Source organism: Melospiza melodia, chromosome 4 (assembly GCF_035770615.1).
Source record: "Melospiza melodia melodia isolate bMelMel2 chromosome 4, bMelMel2.pri, whole genome shotgun sequence".
Taxonomy (NCBI): domain Eukaryota; kingdom Metazoa; phylum Chordata; class Aves; order Passeriformes; family Passerellidae; genus Melospiza; species Melospiza melodia.
Genome location: NC_086197.1, coordinates 75,813,837 through 75,838,868, shown reverse-complemented (window position 1 = coordinate 75,838,868; position 25,032 = coordinate 75,813,837). Strand labels below are relative to the sequence as shown.

The 25,032-nt window shown below is 37.7% G+C and overlaps 1 protein-coding gene across 1 annotated transcript in view; it reads left to right on the top strand.

Moving 5' to 3' along the window:
* Positions 1-25,032, top strand: part of CNTN1 (contactin 1) — a 204,600-nt gene that overhangs the window by 160,262 nt on the left and 19,306 nt on the right. Inside the window, exons 15-19 of the mRNA XM_063155209.1 lie at positions 9,038-9,158; positions 12,265-12,423; positions 15,647-15,796; positions 19,208-19,278; positions 22,542-22,776. Of these exons, the coding sequence (XP_063011279.1) occupies positions 9,038-9,158; positions 12,265-12,423; positions 15,647-15,796; positions 19,208-19,278; positions 22,542-22,776 (736 nt within the window). The remainder of the gene's footprint in view (positions 1-9,037; positions 9,159-12,264; positions 12,424-15,646; positions 15,797-19,207; positions 19,279-22,541; positions 22,777-25,032) is intronic.

Genomic DNA, 25,032 nt, shown 5'->3' with positions numbered 1-25,032 from the left:
CTTCAGAAAATATGTAATCTCTTAGAAGATTGACAATTTAGTTTCCAGCTACCTCTTTCGTCTTCCAGATGGCCAGTGGTCCTGGACTCCTGATCTCAAATTCTGATTATCTCCTCAGTATTTTATGTCCTTTATTGAAGTGCTTCATTTTGGAACCAAATAACCCTAACTTTTCAAGACTACCTTGGTCTCTACAAACTATCTGTGGTCTGCAGAGGGAGAGAATGAGGTGCTTCTCTTCATATGGGTGTTGAATCTTGTGCTGGAATGTTTCCTTTTTCAGTAGAGGTAGGGATGGATACTCTGCAGAATTCAAAAGAAGATGAACTCTTAATTCACTTAGGCCTTTAAGTAATTTAGATCTAAATATCAGTTAATTCACTTCAGGATACCTTGAAGGATATCCTTCCTCCTGAAGGATATTTCTTGGTTTGTTTTGCATTTGATCTGTCAAAACTGGTAGAAATTCTTTTAGCAGAGGCATCTTCTAGTTTTGCATTCCTAAGCCTTAATTCTGGGCTTTCAAATGCAAAGCAAGTGCAAATAGTCCTTGTTACTCTTCCACAGGTACCTTGGTCTTTATCTGGGACAGAGGAGACAGTAGGATTGCATTTGAATCCTACTTTTTGTAGGTATTAGGTGGTTCAGTGCTTAAGTAATAACAAATGCAGAATTTTTAACAAGTTCAGCAAATCCAATGCAATGGTTTATGTAGGATATAATTAAGACAAATATGTAGTTTCTGTATTTCTCTTCTCTTCATGTGTTATTGTATTGTAGCATTAAGGGTTTTTCTCCTTCCTGGGCAAGCAAAGGGATTTTCTCTTTTCTCCTGCCAGTTTCCCTCTCCCTGGCAATTCTGGGCTGAAGTCACTGGGTGGCAGGTTTGCTCAGGCTCCCCTGGATGTAAAGAGTGAGCTGGTTTACACTTGACAGCAGCGTCCCAAGCTGCTGAGCTTGAAACGTGCTCACCAGCGCTTCACAAACACAAAAGAAAAAGATACTTCACTGTGAATATTAAGGTTACTGGGTATATGAAGCATGTGCATAATTTCCTCTTGGTGAAGGATCCTCATCTATCCCTCTGATAATATCTCTATTAATTTATGTTACTATGCAGATCAAGTTGCTGAAACTTGATAGAGCCACAGTAATTTCAGTTCTCAAAATAATACTATTATTGTCATATAGACATAATGAAATGCTAATTAAATTCAGGTAAACACCTGCATAATTCTTCTTTCTTTTAATGCAAGCTTTGGTGTCTCCGTCATTGCTGAAGGCAAAGCTAATTTGCATTACATTAATACTAAAACTAATTTCTCAAAAGGACATTTGTCAGTTCTGTTTTCATTTCCTGTGACAGCAGTATGTAAAGGGGGAAAAAAAGAAAAAAAAAAAAGAATTGGTTAGCTTCCAAAGAGTCAAATGGAGTCTTCAGAATCTTACTATTTAATAGATTAGTTTTAACTTTTATATCTGGTTGTTTGTCTGATTATTTGATTGAGGAACTAAACATTAACTCATCTTTTCAAGTCCCAAAAAGATACAGCTCTTCAAGTAATCTGGAAAACTCTAATGTTTGTTTGTTATTTATAGATCTGGTTTTTGTCATATATTTTTAAAGATTGAAAAGATTACTTTTAAGATGTTTATATTTAAAAATACATAAAGGATCCAATAAGGAATATTCCTTTAAGTTCATTACAAAAAAAAGAGTAATTTTTTAAACTTTTGAGTCCCACTAGTCTATTTATATGGATAGTCGGGAAAAGGAACTCCATAATTTAACTGGTTCAAGTCAGAAACTTGCACATAGGCTTAAGAAGAGTTCAAGTTTAGGCTGTAGTTGTCTTAGTGACATAATGATACAAATACATTTTAAACAGCTTCCCATATCGTTAGTATTTCTGTTTGCTACATTATTTATTAGTTGTCTTAATTTATACCAGTGAACCTGAAACCCTGATAGTTTTATCACCATTTTATCTTTAATAAGTTAAATTTAATTACTGTACAAGTGTTCAGGAAGTTGACCTTCTTGCAAAAAGCTTTCTTCTTTAAGTATTCAAAAAAGAGTAAGTGGTGATAGAAAGATACAGTAAAGCCAGGGGATGAATTTTGTCATAGAGACAACTGACTTGCTACCTCCTTATGTTTTCTCATATAAAGGGGCATTTCTCAAGCTGAGGCTGACACACCTCAGTGTCATGAGTGCTACAGAGCAGGAAGCAAAACCTGCTGAGTCCACACTGACTCTGAAGTGTGAATTCTGAGTTTGCAGTGTTCTCTCCAGTGTTCACAAGTGCAGGGACATGGCACAAAGGCAGACAAATACATTCAGCATAGAACTTGCAGGACCCACAGCTCAGGCTCTATTCACCTTTGAAGTAGCTTCTGAATCCAAGGTGTCTGTGCATAACCACCTCTGTCCCTGCAGCTATCTGGTGCTTAACCTGCTGTAGTGTAGACTTCTCTGAATACTGAAAAGCTTGCGTTTTCCTTATGCAAATATTATTCCTCTTACTTTATCTCTCTTTGAAGTACAAAAAGCTTTACAGTGTTCTAGAATGACACATAATATTCTTATGACACATAATACTTTTCACACTTAAATGAGTGCAACACAAATGGAAGAGCCTGATTCTTTATTTAATTTTTAAAGGTGATTGGTCCAGATACCAAAATTCCCACTGCAGATTTCTGAAAGTAGTGAGATGAATTCTAGATTGCAGACAGTGTTTGCCAAAACACTTTGCTTGTTTCTTCTCCAAAACTGATGAGTTTATGAACAACAAAGAACAAGTTGAACTATAAAAGTCGTATTAGAAAAGATTTACAGCTGCCTGGTTTTTGTACATTATTTTAAATTGCAGTTTGCTGGCTGACATGGATAGACAAAGTTACTCTACTGCATGCCCCTGCTTCAATAGATTGCTACGGAGACAGTTAGTTTTATTGTAAAAATCTGTATTCCAACCCAAGCTATTCTATGATTCCACTGTTACCTGCAGCAGAAAATATACAAGGATTTTAATTTCGAGTTTTCTTCATTGCTTTCCCTGGTAATCCTCCTTGTCGTTAGCCTTGCCCCAGGTGTAGACCAGGAAATTAATAGAAAGTTCAAAAGAACTTCAGCTGCTCCTCGTCACACCTGTGCTCCAGCGCCTTCACCAGCCTCACTGCCCCTCTCTGGACCTGCTCCAGCACCCTGATGTCTTTCTTGCTGTGAGGGACCCAAAACTGAACACAGTACTTGAAGTGGCTCCTCACCAGTGCCAAGTGCAGAGTGACAATCACTGCCCTTGTCCTGCTGGCCACACTTTTTCAGATACAGGCCAGGATGCCATTGACCTTCTTGGCCACCTGAGCACACACTGGCTTATGATCAGCTGCTGTCAACCAGCGCCTCCAGGTCCTTTTCCACCAGGCCACTTTGCTGCCACTCTTCCCACATCCTGTAGCACTGCCTGGGGTTGTTGTGACCCAAGTGTAGGACCTGCACCTGGCCTTGACTTCATACAATTGGTCTTGACTCATTGATCCAGCCTGTCCAGATCCCTCTTCAGAGCCTTGCTTGCCCTCCACCAGATCAATACCACTGCCTAACTTGGTGTCATCTGCAAACTCACTGAGCATGCTCTTGATCCCCTCATTCAGATTGTCAGTAAAGATATTAAACAGGACTGGCCTCAGTCCTGAGCCCTGGAGTACCCCACTGATGCCCAGGTGCCAGCTGGATGTAACTCCACTCACCACCACTCTCTGGGTCCAACCATCCCAGACCGTTTTCTTTCCCCGCAACAATCCACCCATCCAAGCCATAGGAAACCAATTTCTCCAGGATAATGCTGTGGCAAATGGTGTCAAAGGCTTTCGTAGAGTTCATCAGAAAACATCCACAGCCTTTCCCTCACCTAAAGAAGAGGTCACCTGATTGTGGAAATCAAAATAGGAAAGCTCAGTTATGCAGTGATTAGGAAGAAGAGGTTATTTATGGGCTAGAACAAAGCCAGAGTTATAGTGAGCTCATTTAGTACAGTTTTTGAATGTATTAAGGTGGCAGGTGATTGTTGATGAAGCATGACCAACCAAATCAACTGCTTACTGGTTTTATATGGAAGAGAATTCCAGGACTGTCAAGATACTCTCTCAATGCACTGTTTTCAGTGCCTTGATGCATTAGGGCAGTGCTTTAGACATGAGTGAGCTGAAAATGACTCTGAGTATTACTCCAAAGCTACCCAATTTTGGGTAGGTTTGGAGGAGTATTTAGAGGCAATGGCCTAATAATAACAACTTAGTGAGCATGGAATGTGATGGATGGAGTCAGTGGTTAGGAGCAAGGAGGGGAAGGAAAGCAGAAGATATAATGCTGAGGGTGAAGCCAACAAGCAGTTTGCTCTGGCAGAAGCCTTTGAGGAAACTTGTTCTACTTACAGCACAAAGAATTGTAATTAGTTTCGAAGATCTGCCAGCCTCTCTGCTAGAATTAAAAAATGCTCTGCAAAAGCAGTTGACTGTGCTTGTGAGACTTATGAGGCTACCAAAATTCATGTACCATCTGTAGTTAGATAGCAGAAGCTAAGAAAGCCAGCTGTGAACACTACTAAGAGAAATGTAGTTTGCAGTGTATTGTGAATTTTTTGTCATCAGCCATAAAGCTGTGAGCCATGAGCATAAGTGAGCAAGTACCTAGGCTTTTTCTGCTGTTGTAAGTGATATAACAAGCCCCATTACCAAAGGGATGCTGGTACAAAGCACAATGTCCTCAGGAATTTTCAGTGGTATGCTGAATGGAGAAGAACAATAATATATTTGTTGGAAATATTTCCCGGTCCACATCTCAAGTGTAGAATTAACATTGTATATCCTTTACATATAAATATAGCTCACTGAAGGAAAAGATTCTTTAGTGGGAATGACTGTCATCATTATCCTGCTGAGTTTTTTTATTTATCTATAACTATGGCTTATACAGCAAAACAAGGTCTCGGGTGAATAGGAATAAGACAGTGGTGTTGCACTGGGAGTGTTGTCCCTATGTCTCTGATGTCTGTAGCAAGAAAACATCTATAGTCACATTTACATTAACTTACCTCAACAGCTGTTGGATTATCTGTTCTGGTTTTAGCAACCACTCAACTAATTCTTTACTGGCAGGATCAAACCAATTCATGTGAGCTCATTTAGAGTTAATAATTCTAGGTACAGGTTGTACAAAAAGGTATTTAACATTATTTCTAGCTTTGGACAAACTGATCTCATCACCCAGAATCCCATCTCTTCTGGATTACTTCTTATTGATTCTCTTACCATTTTACATCTACTGTGTGTTAAACAGTGCTGAAGCTCAGATGTCTAATTTTAGTACCTGAGTTTAAAAAAACCACTCTGCTTACCAGGTTCTTCTATTTCTGCCAAGTTAACTTAATTATTTCTTGGGCTTGGAAGTCTTATATTAGCAGAAGTTCCTTTATTGTCTCTGAAGGCCCAACAAAAGTGGATAAGACACTGTTTTCAGTCAAAACACTAGATTCCTGTAAATGGTATTTAATTGTACAGGGTCACATTCTGATGGCTTTTGGCAATTTAGTGCCCTGGAAAAGGTAATGGTCAAAAAAAAACAGTGACTCTCAGAAATAGGTCATAAAATGCTATTTTTGACATCACTATTAAATCATAAATACAGGGCTTATATGATGCAAGTATTTGCTTGAAACTTGGTAAATACTGAGTGGTGAACCACAGATACCCTTGGAATATCCCTGAATATTGCTATCACTATTTCCAGTCTGTGATTCAGTCTTCTCTGAGTTAAGGAAGGCATTTTTAAGCGTAGCCAAGCTGAGGTTTTGGGATGAAAACATACAGTACATTCATATCTAATTTGTGGACAGAATTCGCTGATGCCTGTGCTCTTAATTTGCTTGGTAAGCTTTTCTTTTACCACCAAGAACTTCAGCTTCTTCTGAGGTATGGAAAGCTTCATTACCAACTGCATGAAGGCTTGCTCCAGGAGAGCTTCTGAAGCAACAAGATACAACACCGTATCTATGATTTTTTGATGATTTTTTAAATTATGTTACATTTTTCCATCTGTTTTTCATCATTTAGGTTATAAGAACAAGTTGCTATAAGGGAATTATTGTTAGGGCAAGTATATGGGCACATCATTATTAAATACAATAAATTATTTTAATTAAAGTGCTAACATAGAAATAGGTACTAGCCCCAGTAAGAATTTGCAACCATTTGCTATTGAAGTAATAATATGATTATGAGAATTCTCATAATCTGTTTCTAAACCTTATTGCTTTGCCCAACATTTGCTTACGTTTATTTGCAGATAAAAATGCAAATAATTATTAGAGAATCACTGTGGTTCTTTCTAGGATGACATTTAGTGTTAATGAACCAATACACAGCAGCCATATAGGGAACTGTTTGTGTTTTTTATTAAAACCAAAACCAATAAGAGCAGAATTAAAAAAAAAAAAATAAAAATAAAAAAAAAAAAAAAAAAAAAAAAAAAAAAAAAAAAAACACCACCCAACACACCCCAAAAAACCAACAACCAAATGAAAAGCAGGAACTGAAAAATCAAAGAGTTTGATTTTTTACAGCTTCTTTGTTGTAATTTTTGGAGGACAGAGGATCAGGTAGCTGCATTTATTTTTCCCATAGAGCTACTGACACTCTGACTGATTTTTCTCCCTGGAAGCTGTTGCCAGAATTGCTCAGCCCACTGCAGGGCTCACATGTGATTAGTCAGGTGTTCAGCCAGACAGTGTTCACTTATGCAGTAACTCCAGCAGATTTTCAAAGGATGCTCTCTGCCACAGCAGTCTTACTGGAGTTCTCATGAATAAACTGAGGAGGCATGAGCACAGAAATAGCACTGTCACAGACTCTCCTCATCTCTGTAGGATGCATGCACTTCGAAAAATTAAGTTAAAAACCATATTAGCCTTGAGTGAAAAGTGTGAATATATATATATATATCCACATGGAAATAGTTTATTAATAGCTAAGAGAGAAATTATCTGGAATGTATCAGGAATACTGGATTGTTCACTGATCCAGCAGATCTGTTTGATCCTTGCTAGCAGCACTTGTGTAACTCAAAGAGAGAAGGCACAGTGTAACCTGCCTTTCTTGCTGACCCTGTAAGGCAATCAGCTGAAGTATTGCTAGCTAGAGTCAAGCACTCTCTTTCATGTGTGCTTGATTCTTCTTTCATCCAATTATTTATTTACCACAGTAATTTCTTAAGTATGTGAATTCTTATGTTGGACCTAAAAAAATTGATGCTAACGTTTCAGTTTGTGCTGAAATTTTATGCCAGCAGAAATTGAAGCTGGCAACCAAAATCCTCACTGGAGTCTGGAAAGGAAAAGGATAGTGTTATCTGTGTATTTTAATCTCCCCTAAATATAGACTATAAGCTCTCATTCTAGTTGCAGAGCATTCGGAAAAGATTTAACCTTGCTTTCTCCCCCCATCCTTTTCAATCAGGAAACATCAACTGGATGGTATTAGCTTTATTCCATTTCTTCTGAATGTCTAAATGCAGGCACACAGGCCATACTATTCGAAATTTTCTCAAAGGTCTTTTTTGTTACCCAGCATCTCTGATGATGAAAGCACTAGTTCTTACACCTAAATATTTTTGCAATTTCTTTTTCGTATATACCATTTTGCATCTGAATTGTTTTTAGTCCGGCATGTAAAGATCTGTGGATTGCAGTGAGTTATCTCAATGTTTGGGGGTTTTTTTTTTTTTTTTTTTTTTTTTTTTTTTTTTTTTTTTTGTTGTTGTTTTTTTTTTTTTTTTTTGTGGGGACGGTGTTTCAGTTATATTTTTGAACAATTTTCAGTGAATTAGGAAATCTGAATGTTGTGCCTGTTGATGTAGTGTGGTATAAATTCATGTATTAATATTTTGGTTGAACTTCTACTCCCATGAAAGTTCAGATATATTTTGGTGAAAACATTTGGATTTTTAGAGAAATCTCTTTAAGACTAGCACATGTATAACCCATTGATTTAGCCTAGTAATCTTTTTCTGGAATAAAAGGCAGGATGGATAAGCAAAATATTTCAAGTGAGTTATTTTTAACGCTTAAATTCTTCACATAAAATGTGTTTTTCATTAAGAAGTAGCTGTGGTGCACATAATCTCTGTTCCACTCGTTGTTTACAGGTGCACATCTGGTCACTCAGAAGTGTCATAGGATAAAAATACTATATTCTGTTTGCCTCTCTGCACAGCCAAAGGTAGCCAGTGGCCCACATAGCCATCTGAAAATATGGCTGAGTATTTCCCAGTAGTCTGGCATTGGTGAAGAGTGTTAAGGAAGGATTAGGGCCTGGGATGATCAGTGTATGAGCCTTGTTAAAAGGTAAATTGCTTCCCTGGGGTCCTGCTGTTTGCCAAGGAGCAGTGAGAGCTGGGCCAGGGAAGAGCATCTCCAGCCTGACAGGGGCCTCAGGGAGGGCAGAGGAGTACCGAGCAACTCTTCGTGCATCTTTGTTTAGGCTATGCTTGGAGCCTCTCTGAGCTAAAAGCTCAGGTACTGCTATAGGATTAAAAAGCAAGACCCAAACAGCATCCTGCTCTGTTAACAGGACTCCATGGCATTCTATCCTGCCAATGTGTTTAAAAATAAAAGCAAGTAATGGTGCAGAAAAATCATATAACTGTGGTTTTTGAACAAATTCTTGACTAAGTTTAGTTTTCAGATATGGGGTTCAAAAAGTAAGAGGGAAATGTTGATTTGTTAATAATCATTTACTAAAGTGTCTAGTTTTTTCATGTCCAGTAAAGAGCTGCAGCTCCTCAGGAAACACAGGACACTTTCAACAGCTGTCCTGTAAATCAGATCTATGTGTGAGGATGATCCATGCTCTAAGTAAGCAGTTGCTCTTCAGAAACAGCAAACCCTGTAAGTCGGTTGGGAGGAATGTGTAGACAGGTATCACATAGCTGCCCAGGGATGTTTACCAGTTTCACTGAGTGTTGTTTTTGTGACAGATTAAATCCAATGGTGAGCTGCTGATTAAGAACGTCCAGCTGCGGCATGCAGGGAGGTACATGTGCACTGCTCAGACAATTGTCGACAACTCCTCCGCTTCAGCTGACCTTGTGGTAAGAGGTAAGCTTCTCCAGGTAATACAGAAATGCGGCTGGTTTTCACCTAGACAAAACACAAAGATAAGGGTGTTTCTGATTGTTTAGGATATGTGATTTCTCATCAACGGATGGCAGAAATTAAAAGGAGAAGTCCATAAACAGGCAAAGTCTTCAAAGTCTACTCAGGGTGCTGATTTGGTTGCAGACATTTAGAGGTCTAACTAAGCATGTGTTCTCCTGAAAAGAAGTAAAGATTTTTTTATTTTGGGTGTTTTCCTTATGTGAAAGCAATATTTAGATAGTTTAATTTGGTGTTCATTATTAAATCATTATTAAAAATAGATTTCAAGGATCATTTCAATGTATCTCCTGGATACACTTCTAAGTCACTTCTCAAAGCTGTATGGATTAAATTATTGTGTATAATACTAGGCCTACATTAAAAGGATTCTGAGTTTTCAAATTACAGAAATCAAGACATCTGAGGTTAAGTTTATCTCTCAGTTTCTCTCTGAGTCATGTCTGTTAAGCGTTACTGCATTCCCAAAATGCTGTTCTTGCTCATACAGTATGCACCCTACAAGATCTGTTAGAATGTGAAGTTTTAATAGCATGAGTTAAGGTCCTTTGGGCATTTTGCTTTCTTTTATGCCTGTGGGCATAACACATTCTGAAGTGCTAATGCTCTGTTTTACTGACATTTCAGAACTGATGTAACTTGTACATTCAGTTGCCTTGCTGCTGTGTTTTGCCCCACATTCAAGTCACATCACAGAGCTGTGTAGCAGCTGAAGTATAGCTAGTGTCATGGTTCTGAGCTTCTGTTATCTCAGGCTGTTGTGCACTTGAATATTTCTGCATTTAATTTTTTGCTGGGTATTAAGAGCCCATGAAATGTCATCAGTTTTGGATAAAATGTCAAAGCAAATATGGTAAGTGATAAACTACAGAATAGATCTGCAAAGTAAAAAAGTAGGATGTGTTCATAAGCCAAAGTATTATGTAAGCAATTCCTTTTAAAAATTAAAAGGCAAAGTGCTTTATCAAGTTTCTGATTCACCTTCCAGCCCGTAATGAGAGTTTCTCAGAGACTATTTTGTAGAAGAAATTAGCGTTCAGTTTGTTCTCAAAATTCAGATTTTAATGCAATGAACACAGTTCTGCTTACAGCTGCCATTTTTGTGAGTGTAAGACTCAGCATCTTACCAGGCCAAGAGTAAATATCTTACAAAATATGACAAATGTGGGATTGTAGTTTCACTGCATTGGTAAGGAAGAGGCAACAGCAGAGAATGAAAAGAGCTATGTTCCAGAGCATCTCATCAGTGGGGCAGTAAAGGATAGGCCACTGTCACTGCAGGCACATGATGTTTTGCCTGTTCACAAAACAATTTAAGAGTTCATATGGATTGTTCTATGTGATCTTGTTTAAATTGCTGGTGATGTTAGCCCACTGAAGACTGTGCAGCCCCTCTGTGCACCTACAGACATCAGTGGCCGTGTGTTGAGCAGTGTTACAGGTGTGCCTGCTTCCAGCTCTGGAATGTGGAATGCCTCCTGGATGTACTTCAGGCCTGTGCTGTGGGTGGCACCCTCTTGGTTGGACTGCTTGGAGTTTGTCACCTGGATGCTCCCAGTTCACTGTCCCTGGTACCACCTTATCAGCGCCTGGCTCTTCCCACTGTATTTGGACCCAGTGGAACTGTGCCCCATTGCTAAAGCAGCTACCAATCTTGGGGTTAGTTGTGGCTCCAGTATCAGCTTTCCTATGGAGCCTTTTCCTTTTCCTATGGCCCCTGGTGTTTCCTGAGACATGCCATTTTCAGGAGCTGATGGGGAGGGGAGAAGCTGTGAGAGGTATCTTTTGAAGAAAGTAGGAAGGTTGTTGGGACTGATGAACCTTTCCATAGCTTCCACCCTGAGGGCTAATGAAGTGAACAGTCTTTCAGGAGAATGCATCGGTCATCAAACCTTACCTGTGTGTGTCCTTAGAGCTGGGGTAGGAAATATGCATGTTGTCAGGATGGAGAGTTGACCAACAACCCTCATCTTAAAAATCAGCTCTTAAAAACAATTTCTACTTCCTGCATCCCTGGTGAAGAGTAAGAAGCCGTTTCCACGTTCAGTGAGGTATTTAGCCCTTACCTTGAAAGGAGATCCAAGGAATGAAATTGCTTGCTTGAAGGATATATTCATTGAAACCAAGGAACAGCAACTAGAAAAGCTAGTACATGCTTTTGTTTCAGTTAGTTTCATTTGAGTCCTTTGACTCAGCTGTATGGAGAAAATAAAGAGCACAAGAGGAGCTGAAAATACATTTGGCACATTGTGTGTTTAGATCTGATGTAGAAATCTCCTTCCATTCTTTTTTGTTTTGTTTTGTTTTGATTCTCTGTGGTTTCTCTGTTAATAGTGAAGAGAAATATATTATGGTACTCTTGGGGTTTTTAATATTCTCTGGGACATGTTCAATCAGGTTGTTGGATAATTATCTGAATCATGTTGGCATTTTATTATCTCTGAATGTTGAAGCAGAAAATACATTTCAGTAGTTCTAATGCATTGTATCTGTTTTCACACAACAGTTAATATGCATCAGATAACTGTGTATCATACAAAACAGAAGCACAGTAACAAAACCAGAATTTTGTAGGAGCTTGGAACCTGATGAGGAGTTTACCACGCTGGGGTAATATGAAGACCAAGAAAAATGGGAAGAGATCTATAGAAATCTCTTTTACAGTAGGATTTTTGTCCAAAATAAGTGACAGGGTTTTCCACTTAACTTTCAGCCAGGGCCTAAATGGCACAAGCAGAAGTGTAGGTTTAAGGTAGGCCCCCAATAATGTCAACATTAGGTGGAATTTGAGAAGGAAATTTTTTTGAGTTTCTTCCTGAGTTCAGTTTTATTTGGTAAAAAGGGCAGCAACGTTTTCAAAGCATCATCTTTTCACTTAAAATTATCTCAATATTGATGAGGCAAGAATCATGGAAGTTTTATTTGGTAGTAATAAAATGCAAGAGGAGCTTTCCTCTGAATCATTCCCTAGAGTATTAAAAGTTGATGAAATTTAATACTTTCAGCACATTTAATTTGTTAATTGTACTGGATTTTTTTCTTTTTCCAGGTCCTCCAGGCCCCCCTGGAGGTATAAGAATAGAAGAAATCAGAGACACTTCTGTAGCACTTACCTGGAGTCGTGGAACAGACAATCATAGTCCTATTTCTAAATACACTATCCAGTCAAAAACCTTTCTATCTGAAGAGTGGAAAGATGCCAAAACAGGTAAGAGTAATGCCAGAAGAAATCAAGATAGTAAGTTTTAAAGTATGATTGTTAGAGAGTTTGACTAATCGGAAAGTAATCACAGTAGAAGGAAACCAGGGATGCTCTTGATGTCTGCTGCAGGTTTACTTTCCTGTCAGTGTCTTGTCAACAGCATTTGCTGGGAAATTCTGTTCCCAGCATTTTGAAGGCCTGAACTGAATATGAAGAAATACAGAAAAGAGCCAGCCAGAGTTGCTGCTTGTTTTTTTGGCTCTTTCCTTGTTGCCTGAAACATTCAGCATCAACTGCTGGAATCATAAAAATTTATTTGTAAGTTAATTGGGATGAAAAGTGGATGTCATCATGTCATCGTTTTTGTAATTTTTATGGAGAAAGCTGGGTAAAATTGTCTGCTTTTTCCTGGGAGCAGACTAAGTTCCAATTGCATTAAAACTGGCAGCTCTAGAGAAAACATGGCTAAGATTATCCTTCTAACCACTGGATGTCATCATTGTGCCACAAAATTGCAGTTAAAGAGGAACCTACCTGAGCACAGGACATGCTAATGTAAATTTTTAGCAGGATTTAACATAAAAGCATAAATTTTAATATTTTTTAAGCTGCTAGTATCTCTGAATGCATTATGAAGGATAGCATTGTCACAAGCTATACAGAATTTTCCTATCAATATGTTTCATTATCCCATCCTTATAAATTACAACTGAAATGCTTTCCTGTGGAATTAAGATATCACATACTCAGCATTTCTAAATACTAAGAATAATAATAGTTCCAGTGATTGTCTTCCATTTAAGTTTTCACTTGAAACTACAGACATATAAGAAACAGACTGACATATTGAACTGAAAATCCCTTACATTTTTTAGAGTAAAAAGTTAGATATAGTCTTCTGCCTCAGATCATATTTTTCTTTCAGACTATGTAGTATATGAAGTTCACTTGGTTATGATTGCCTCCGTCAGCCAGGACTGATATTTTTTATGTCAAAGAGCTTGGAAAATGAACCCAGAAGGTTCCCCAACCCATTCTTATCTCTTATATCTTGTTTAATGACTTCTTTAGAATAGATTTCTTTGAATGTTAAAAAAAAATGTAGAAATTGGAGCTGTTCAAATAACTGATTATTTGGTTCAGTAAAAACCACATGCAGGAGGGAGGATTCTTTTAGACTTAGCTCTGCTTTTCTCAGGATAAGTTAGTTTTATTTCTTATTCATTCTGTACTTTTCAATTAATGAAAATAAGGAAATGTGAAGAATTTCAGGTGGCAACTGATACTGTTAGGTTTGTGTTGTGCATTATTGGAACTGGAAATGGAGGTATAGGAGTTAACATAAGTGTTGGTTTCAGATCTTCATTCTGTCTGACTCAGAGCAGACTTGAAACCACTCTTCTCACTTCTCAGGAAGAATCCCTACTTGCAATTTTATAGGCACGATGGGATGAAATCCTCTGCACCTCTGAAGTTTTCTGCTTCTCAGAATTACTGGGATAGTCTTTGAGACATGCAGTCAGACTTTGAATCTTACCCTGAAGAATGCTGAGTGGGTGGGACAGAGGAATCCAGATTGTTGAATTCCTTTTTAAAGACACTGACACAAAAGATATACATTATTAATTTCTGAAAAGTTGACAGTAACTATTCTGGTGTTTCAAAGTCATTACTTTTTCATTTGAACCACAGTTAGGAATTTTGTTAAATAGATGATTCCCTCAAAATAGGTAAAATCATCATAGTAACCATCACTGGCGTCACTGCAAGCTTTTACCTAATTGCTGAGCTGCTCCTACTTTGATTCAGGTTTAACTTTCAGATTAATGAAGCATGATGAACAGTCCAAATTGATCTGTCACCAAATGTTTAGGCTGTCAGTTAATGCTGCTAATTTTCAATGTGTGAAACAAGAAAATATACTTTGGCATTGCCTTTTGGAAATACTGTTATTATTACTACTAACATTATTCTCCCAGCCAAATCATTCATCTCGGGTTTCATAATACTGAGTGTATTTTGTGAAAGAAGTGTATTCTACTTCACAGCATGGAAATATGTATGAATGGATTATGTAATAAGTTGTTTACATTTATGTTGCTCTTTCCAGTTAAGGCGATTCAGATTCTCATTGTGCCAAGTGTTAATAATGGTTCTGGGAATCTGAGGGACAGTAAAATTAAATAGAGATCAGATATCCTAGGAAGGACATTGAAATTATGTTAAATTTGAATCACTACTTGGATGACATGAGAGGTTTGCAATAACTTTAATGACTAGACAGAAAAATAATTTGAGTAAGGATGAGAGAGGATGGTGGTCAGGTAGAAAGAAAAATGGAAAGTCTGTTCCTTTCTCCTTCAAGACCTCACTTTGGAATGAAATGTAATGATCATTAGGAAGAGGGAAGTGGTGTCACCATCTAGTGCTTATACTGTTGTTGCCTGTGTTTTTTGCAGGCATTGCATTTATATTTTAATTCCAAATAAACTGCCTTTCTAGTGCAGAATATCTCAGTTCTCATCCTTCTCTGAACACAACACTCTAATTTGACAAACAACTCTTGTTTGTATATAAATGAAAATCCTCTGTCTTTCCATAGCCGCAGACAGCTATAGAAACAGCCCCTATTGTCTGTGAATTGCAGACAGTCATGAGTTACTCATTTATTTATGATAAAGAAGCTTATCCTGAAGACAATTACAAGCCTTTTCACAGGAATTGCAGGAACATTTACATTTCTTGATCAGAACCAGATAGCAAGTTGTAACACGCTCGCTAATTAGGTGCACCAAAATAGGCCTACATTTTATAAAACTCTCTTCATCAATTGATTGAACCCTACATGTCTGTCCATGTAATGAATTTTTATTTTACTGTTTCTGCAGTTACAAATTTCTCAATGCATTTGTCTGTAGATAAAATGAAATTCTACAGCTGCAATATGTAATTAGTAAGGAAATCTCATAACTACATGCACTAGTTCACACCCAGTTAAAACTTACATGTCAATAAGGGTTTATCCAAGATAGTGTCATAGTTTCCAGATTCCCAGTCACTGCTGTGGGTACTCTTTGTAAAATGTGGTATTCCTTATCTACAATGTCAAGTTTGCTTTAGCTTTCTCTGTGTGGTTGCAGAATAGTGCAAGTTTTGTCACAATCAACCACACTGTTGCTGACCTAAGTGGGAAAATGCTGTTTTCTAAAGCATTTAATCTCTTTTTTAGACCCATCAGATATTGAAGGAAATATGGAATCTGCTACAGTGATTGATTTAATTCCATGGATGGAATATGAATTCCGAATAATAGCCACCAACACTCTGGGGACAGGAGAGCCCAGCATGCCTTCGCCAAGGATCAGAACTGAAGGCGCTCGTACGTAAACAGAAAATGTCAGGGTTTTTTTAAATGTGTTTCTTCATTTTTACACTTTTGTTCACCAATTTTGTAATCCTAGGTTTTACTCTAAAAAAAGCAGTTTATAAGATCCAATGTGCAGAGAATATATTTTCAGCCACCCACTGCTACAGATTGTAGTAAGCAAGTACCAAACTATGAAGATGTGAATGCATCAAAGCAGACAGAAAAGGAACATCAAGATATGGCAAATTTGTCTTCATTACTGGAACAGAATCATACTGCATCTTTCAGAGATCCCCCACTGTATCTGTCAGCCAGGCTGTGTGTGTATGAGTGCATGCACATGTTTGGGAGCGTGGTTCAGGACTTAGGAAAAAACATGCATGTATTTAACAAGGAAAGTGTCCATTTGCCATTTGGTTTGTGTTCTAACTAAAGAATACATCACAGGATACATATTCTACTGAATAATGCCAGTTATTTGTGATTGCAGGTTTGGTCTGGTGTCTTCTTACGTCACGGCATGTATGTGACATTATCCAACACAACGTACTCTCTTACCAATCTGGTTGCTCAGTGATAATAGCTCAGAGCATATTTAAGGATATTCTTCAGGCTCAGGCACATCCTTTTTATAATGAATTCTCCAAAATGAGGACTTAGATATTACTATTCCAGATAATCCATTCTGGTTTGACTGTACAGAGGAGATAACAGTAGTTTCCTAGGGGGTGATGTATCACTGCACAAAGACTGTGTCCAACAAACCTGTATTCCACAGAGTAGCACTCGCTCACAGTCTAGATTTCTTTACAATTGTTTCCCATAGCTTGAGTTTCGAAACTAAAAATGAAAAACCAAAGTGTGGAAAGCAACTTTTCCAATTACACCGGCTGGGTCATAACATTGATTAGATTGTATTTTCAAAATAAAATGTATTTGCATTGTAAATTTCAAAACATTCATTAAAGGCAAACTTGGTCCATTAAAATTTTGTTGCTTGGGGAGAAAGAAGATAAATTGGTTAAATTATTTTGGATAAAGAAGGAAAAGTCATGGAACTTTAGTATTAAAGTCAAAGATAATCACTGCCTAGAAAATTGACTGCTAGCACATGTTTTTTGACTCAAGAGCTGCATTTGAAGGCCCAAGAATCTACAGGAGAAGTTTGGTGCACAATAGGCATTTAAAAAATGTTAGAAAAGACACAGATAAGGAGAGAAATAATGGACTAGGGGTAGTGGGGAATGGGGAATAGGGGTGGTGTCCTGCAGTTTGCAGTGCGCTACATTCATGGCATTTTTTGTAGCCTCCCCAGAAATGGCATACTTTCCAGTTTTGTAGCAGGATGTACCTCTTTTGCAAGAAGTGGTCTATTTAGTCTGTTGTCTGATTCCCTGGGCGCAGCACCCTGCCCTGGCAGACTGTGTGACAGTTTTTGGCAAACCATGCAAAATGGTAGTATAGTCTTCTTAGGCATCAGTCAGCACTCATTGTCATGACAAAATAGGGTATAAATAATTTACAGTTTACAGATTAACTTCTGCACCCAAGTGTGTTTTCTACCAGGAGCTGATGTTTGTTTTAAGCAACAGTAGGATTTGGGTTGCACAGTCAATGTCAAAGGTACTACAGAAGCAGTATACACAACTCTATATGCATTTTAATATAATTCTAAAAAAGGTAAATAACAAACAAAAATCCATGTCTACATATTGTAGTAATTGTTAACATTTTTTGTGTTAAACAGCAACAGTGCTGTGTCTTTGTTGTACTATGTGGGTGACAAATAATGTCTGTTACACTTAAAAGTTGTCAGTATCTTTTTCAGTTTGGAAGTCTCTCTTCTGGTCGATAACTAATTTCAGTAACTTATTAGCATGATAAGACTGTGGGCAATGTTTTTTATTTTTAAGGAAGCATCTTGTTTCATCAATAACCTTTCACAGTGATTTCTTGAAATTCAATGAATCAGGGGCTGGTTTTATGTATTTTAGCTTCGGGGTGCACTAGAGTAATTGTCTAAGTTAGTTACCTGGTCTTAACAGAGAGAGAAACTTGGGTTTAATGGTTGGGAGAATGAGGAAGATACTTTTGAAAATAATGACTTGTTAGAGTTTAAACAGTCAGGGTTTTTTCTGTTCTTTGGCAGCCTATCTATCTTCTTGGACTACTTAAGCATTCTAGCAGCCCTCTGCTTCTAACATTGCTCTAAAGCTATATATGTATAATAGATAGTGTGACTACAAGGTCAAGTGACAAACTCCAGCTTTCTCTCAAATTGTCACATGTATGTTTAGTCTTGATCTCCACTAATTTGTTTTCAGAAAGGGCAGGAATAAATAATGCAAACCATACACTGAATGCTGATTTCAATTTCAAATTTATTTTTACATACTTTTATCCTGTCGGAAAACATTAGTTCTGCTCTGCTTTTTGTTCCTCTTCAGCTGACCCTCAGAGAAGGCCTCAGCAAACATCTTACTTACATAGTTTTGAGCACCATGGCTTATGGCTTTCACTGAGTAGTAGAGAAAATGCCCAATCCCATCTGAATCTTTTTACATAAAGAACACATTAATTTAGGTAGGGCATATAGCTCATACATACATATCTGAGGCATAATTAGCACCCTGTAGATAAGCTATCACATCCTAAGTTTTCAGTGGTACATTATGTGTCCATATTGAGTTACTGCAGATGAATACACAAACACCACAGAGGATAGCAACAGAATCATTGCACTCAGTGCAAAGAATCTGAGAGAAATGACAATATAGGAATGATTTATAATGGAGTCCTTGAAAGTATCCCACTTTACCACCCAGCTGTGCACCAATGATAGATCAACAGATCATATTTCATTACACAGAATATCGGTGTAAGATGCAATTAGTAAATTATAAACTGCTATGCCAGTTTTGCTTAGGTACATCTACCCATCCTGAACAGGACTATCAAGAAGACATGTGCTACTAATCTAGAATACAGTTAGGCTGCCAGTGCTTCAAAGATAGACCTATGGATTTAACCTTACACACAGGAAGTAAATCCATTGAAGTAGGTGTAACTGATCACAGTGTGTTGAGGTAATGACACATGCAAGTCCATGGTGCTTGAGCCCCTGGCATACCAACATCTGAGAAAGCACGAGAAAAATACACAGTGTGCTTCTCTAAAGACTTATAAGAAATTTTCCATTCCTGAATATTCAATTAAATATTTGCAGATAATACAGGGAGAAGGAAGAATGATTGCTAGCTATGGTTACAGCTGGCACATTTCCTGAAGCAGTAGCTATACGTTAGTCTTGGCAGATTGCACACCATCATTACTTTAATTGTGTGTGCCACGTGTGCTCATTGGCCTTGCAGCTGTTTGCTGCATACTTTGTAGTAATTGTTCTTGTCTCTTCTGTTTCACTAGCTCCTAATGTGGCTCCTTCTGATGTTGGAGGAGGGGGTGGAAGCAATCGAGAGCTGACAATAACATGGATGGTAAGTATTGCACATGCAAGATGGCATTAAACCTGTACTGTCTTATATCTGATCTTGCTCCTCCTCAAACCTGTGAATGGTTGGTCTCTGGGTCTTGTGAGAGCAGGATTTGTATATAATATATGGTTTTTCAGACTTCTCTCATGAAAAAATACATGAAAAGGAATTAGGAAGACAGTACGTTAGGGGTTTATGTGTTGGACATTTCTAAAATATCATCTAAAACATTCTAAAACAAAGAGTTTGTAACACATACTGACTGTGATAATGCATCATTAAAAGCATACTTCATTCTGCTATTGAAGCAATGGTTTTGAAAACTTACCTATACTGTGGATATACCTAAAGCAATAAGGGAAAAGAGACACTAAGGTAAGGGAAAATCAAGTCGCAGCACAAGTGAGGATAAGGATTTATAAACAAGGTTGCATAGGTAAAAGCAGCATGAAAGAGAGAACTGAAATCTACTGCAGGATATTTGGGGAAGCTAGGGAGAAAAAATTAAAAAATGATTGTTGGATTCCTGTCAGAGCCTATCAGTATCCAGGAAAAACAGAAATACAGCAGCATTACCTCTGGCAAAGAAGGATGGTTGTGTTATGCTTGAGAAAATTAACAAGTTTGTTTTCTTTTGACCTCTCTGTTCACTGTTGTAAGGCTATGAGATACATGTGGCACATTATGCCATTTGTGTCTTCTGGGGAATAGTTATTTCATAGGTAGCAGCTGAAGTGCCTCTAGGAAGATTGCTTTTTCTTGGGGGAAGTAATGTAAAGATGTCATAAGTCCAATTGCATGTATGTTGTATAGGGACTCTCCTTATGAATATGTAGTTTTTCATCCATAAGCATATTTCCTTCTTTTTGTACTTAGGATTGATCACATATCTGTAAAAGTTCTCAAGTATGACAGAAATAGCCAGCCATATCTTTGAGCTATCAAATTTGTGCTTTCCTGGCTGAGTTTTTGGGGGTTTTGGGGTTTTTTTGTTTCTTAACTGAGTGCAAAACATTTATTCAGTATTTCTAAGTGTTTTAACAGTGAAGAAAAAACTTTTAAGTGTCTGAAAAAAGAGGTCCATGGTTCTGTTACAATATATTGGAAAGGTTGGAAGTTCCCCTAATAATAGGTAGAGGAAGTAAATTGGCTTAATTCTGGTCTCCTTATTTTTGAAGAGCAAAAGAACACATGCAATGGGCAGGTGCAGAAGACCTAGATTATTTTACTTAATACGATTTTCTTCTAAAGACTTTAACAAACTACAGAGCTGCTCCTGGCATTGTATATGAAGACTGGTACTCATGGCATTTCCAATACAGTGATAACTTGACTGTGACCAAACTAAACAAAGAAAATATAATCAGGAGAAAGAATAGTGACTAATGCAAGACCAGAAACACAAGACCAGTTTAGTATTTCCTGTAGACCCAGGCAGATTTTTATTCTCATTATTTCTCTTACCTAATGTTATGCTTTTCACATCTGTTCTGGGTAGCTCCTTTAGAGAGATAAATTAAGCATGGCTTCAAGTATTTATTTCCCAAGAATCTTCTATCCTATGTCTAGCAAGAGTTTTTAAATAGAGACTTTAGGTTCACAGAGTCTGACAGACAACAATATATCTATCTGTAAGGGTAAGATAAAAATACATATTGATTCCCCCAAATGTGCTGGCATTTGCATATGCTACTCTAAATAGTCCTTAATTAAGAAGAGAAGAACAAAATGTATGGCAGGTTCACATGTTGCTGCCAACCCCTTTTCAGCTTCTTCCATGATTCATAAGCCCAGGTTGAATGAGACAGCCAGAGATGCAATCAAAGCTCTTCTAAGACTTGTTTTGAAAGAGGAACTGAGAAGGAGAGCTAGGAGTGGCATGCCCATTCTTCCTCATTTTTCCCCATTTGTGTTTCCTTCTCCCCTTTTCTTTTATAAACTTTTCAGTGAATTCTACAAACTGTTCAGCTACTTATTATGTGCAGCCATTGGAGAGAAAGCTGCTTTCAAATTTCAAATTCTTCTGAAAGAGTATAATTTTATGTGCCATTCCTGGCTTTCTAAAGTTTGCTCTGGCTGAAAATCATTCTGAGGCTAGGGCCTCATCCAGTCTGCTTACCTTGGCATATGAGATCGAATTCTGCTTTATTTTAAGCAGCAAGTTACGGTGAAGATCAGCTACATGGAAGTTTCAGAAAACCTTGCTCAGAGTATCTCCATACATGTTGGCTAAAGTGCTGCAGTAGTGGGAAACACCTAAAGAGAATAATTACTTTCTGTGTCACTGCTGCAAGACCTTTGCCTCAAGATAATCTATTTCACTTATGTGAAGTTTCCATTAGGAAAAAGGTGATGCAGAAAGCTTATTTTCAAAGGATACTTCTGATCAACCTCCTGATGCACAGATGAATGATGTGATTTTGGCTGGTTGGATGCAGTGTCTAATAGTTGTGGTAAAAGCTCTATGGACTGAAAAGGGATCACTGAATGTAGAATGTTGGTAAAAGAAGAAAAATCCATATGGCAGATTGTCTTCCTTAATTTTGTATTTTCTAGTATTCCTAGGTATAGGAAATCAGCTGTAGTTTTAGGAAATACTTTGGATAGGTACCTTTAATGCCTGTACTGAAAGTGGAAGTCATTTCATTAAAGGATTTGCCAGTTAGAAGCTAGGTAGTCCAAATCAGCATCTGGATCCCCTCCACCGTCAGTGAAAAGTGGTAGGATGAGTCATTCTTTGAATGTGTCCATCTTTCTTTGTCAGCTGTGCCAGTTGCCTAGGTGACAAATTTTCAGTAAGTTAATATAATTTGGGCCAGCCACATAGATTTTCTCTTCACTGTGATTCTTTTGCAGGAATATGCAAAAGAATCCACACGTACATGGACTCCTATACTGGTATATTATGTCTGTGTTACATATTTACTGTGCCTCATTCCTTAGGTCCTTTTTTTGCTAGCTGAAGCTGTTTTATTACACAATTATTCTTGGTTTCTTTCTGTGGGAGATAACATGATGTGTGTTGCACTGAGTTCAGATGAGGAAAATGTTACTAAAATGTTTTCCTAGGAAATGCACTAATACTGGAGATCTAACAGGGCCTATTTTAAAGGGGGTGGAAGCAAGCCATTGAAGGAAACAGGATGAAATGGAGGTTTGGTTCAGTGTTTTTACAATATACATATCAATGCTTTCTGCATTATTTATATTTAATTCTAGACCTAGTGTTTAGCAAAAATTAACATTTTATTTTTTTGTCTCTACAGCCTTTGTCAAGAGAATACCACTATGGCAATAACTTTGGTTATATAGTGGCCTTCAAGCCATTTGGTGAGAAAGAATGGAGAAGAGTTACAGTTACTAATCCTGAAATTGGCCGATATGTCCACAAGGATGAATCAATGCCACCTTCAACTCAGTATCAAGTAAAAGTGAAAGCTTTTAACAACAAAGGGGACGGGCCATTCAGCCTCACTGCTGTCATTTATTCAGCACAAGATGGTGAGTAAATGTTCCAAATGAGTTTTACACTGTGGGTCCAGATCAGCACTACCAATGTCAGTAGAACCTGGTCCTTGACACTGATTAGTGTAGCAGGATACATCTTCAGCAGGGAGGTTGTGCATTGCCTCCACAAAACTCTTGTTCTGAACAGCCAGCTTCCCCTTTTTGCTTTCTGTGTGTTGCAGAGCACTTGGCTGTACTTGCTGGCAATGAGCAATACGCAGCAGAATGCAATATTCTTCACACAGCTTGTTAAAATATTTAAGAATATAGAAAAAAAATTCTTCTCTTCACTTAGTGGTTGCCTAAAACATTTAGATCTTTATTCAGCAATGTCTCTGTGATCTTAATACATGTATTTGACATATCTTCTTCTTAACAGACCACACTAAAGCCTAGTATATTAGTAGATCAGCATCAGAATTTAGCCCAAAATTGTGAAGGAATGATAGTTCAATTGTATCTAGTTACATTTCCAGCATGCTTAGGGTCTCATATACATTATCCCTGTTACATACTTTATTCTGGTTTGCATGTTGGAGCTATCAAGTCAATAATTTAATAGAAACCTCTTTCACATTCCATTAAAATATTTTTTCTTAATTCTTACTGTAATTGTTTCACATGCTGTGATCTTTAGGATTGAAGTTTGAATGACATTTCCAAACTTAGAAGAAGAGAGAAAGTACTGGGAGAAAGTTTACTTAAAATCAGAAGAAATATATACAACATCTTTAATTGCATTATCATCACTCAAGCCTGTTCTAAAAACATGCAGTTTATTAATTTCTGCCAGAAATCCAAAGAACTGCTAGTATTTTTCTTTCTGTAGAGCAAAATATCCATATAGTCAACAGATGTGGACCAAAGAGCCAAGAGGAGGGAAATGATAACAGGGCCACATTCTCACACTTCCCGTTCTGTTCTGTACTCTGTGTACTTTATGGAAGATTTATGTCCATGGTTCCCATTAGCACGCAATGGGAACTTCACTCACAAATGGGCCACACACAGAGAAAGGACAGAAGAGTCCTCAATACAAACTGGCTGATGGGGATAATGCTAATCTTTTTTCTCAGGAAAGCACACCTTAGCAAATCATCTTCAGCAGCTGCTGCAACAACACAGAGTGGGTTTTTTGCAATTGTACAAGTGTTAGTAAATAGCTGTGGTGTAATGAAAGCAATATCAGTCAAATTACACATAAGTATCCATCCCTGCTCAGAGACTTTATCGACAACTGACTGATAAGCTCCCACTTGTTTATGTTAGGATTATCCATACCATGTCAGAGGTGGGAAGTTTGTATGATCTCCAAGTTCAGGGAAATGGTAGAGCCTAGTAGCTCAAAAAGACAGAGGAAAAGCAAATGTGCAGTAGTGCCAGCTTCCAGATAAAGGGGTCACTTGAGTGGCTGCTGATGTTCTGACACAGACTTTAGCAAAGTCCAGATACCTGATAAAAACTGTTTGTGGTTAAATGATGCCATATGCAGACTACAAAAGAAATAGAAGCTCAGTGAACCTACTCCTTTGCTTTCAAGCACAAGAGCACAAACCTTATCAGCAGCGCTCACAACTCCTGTGTGGAGCTGTGACCCTGACTACTGCCTATATCCAATCCAGGAACTTCAGAGCAGGTGAGAGGGAATTTTTCCAAGGGATGTAATGGAAGTTACTCTGAAGTGCATTGAGGAGACAGTTGTCTCCTGGCATCAAGACGTGAACAAAATCACTTCCATACATTGTAGCATGCTTACTGGCTGCCAGCCTGAAATTTGTATAGTTTTGCTTAGAAGATACCTGTGTGATGACCAATATATTTTCAGTGGAGAGAATATATTGTGATGAGCATGTGATTTCTCTTTTTATCAGTAGAAATAGTGAATTAGAAGGCTGGAGGAAAGCAACTGATGCCATCTTTCTGGCTCAGGAGAAGCTGCAAAATATTTATAGAACATAAATGACAAATAGGGATGTAAATTATCTGCAACTCATAGACAAGCATGAGCAGATCAAATGTTGTTAGAGTGTTGTATCAGCAAAAGCCCTGGCAGCTGAAACTTTTCAGTATGAAATTTTTTGGAAAGTTCTGTAATGGATACAGTAGAAAAGAGTCTGACAGTGATTTGGGAGTAAATTAGATGATCACAACTATTCCACCTATACTTCTGTACCTTTGAATCAGCAAGTGATATTATTACTGTTAAAAAACAAAATTTCTCAAAGGTATTAGGGAAATCTTAAAGCAATA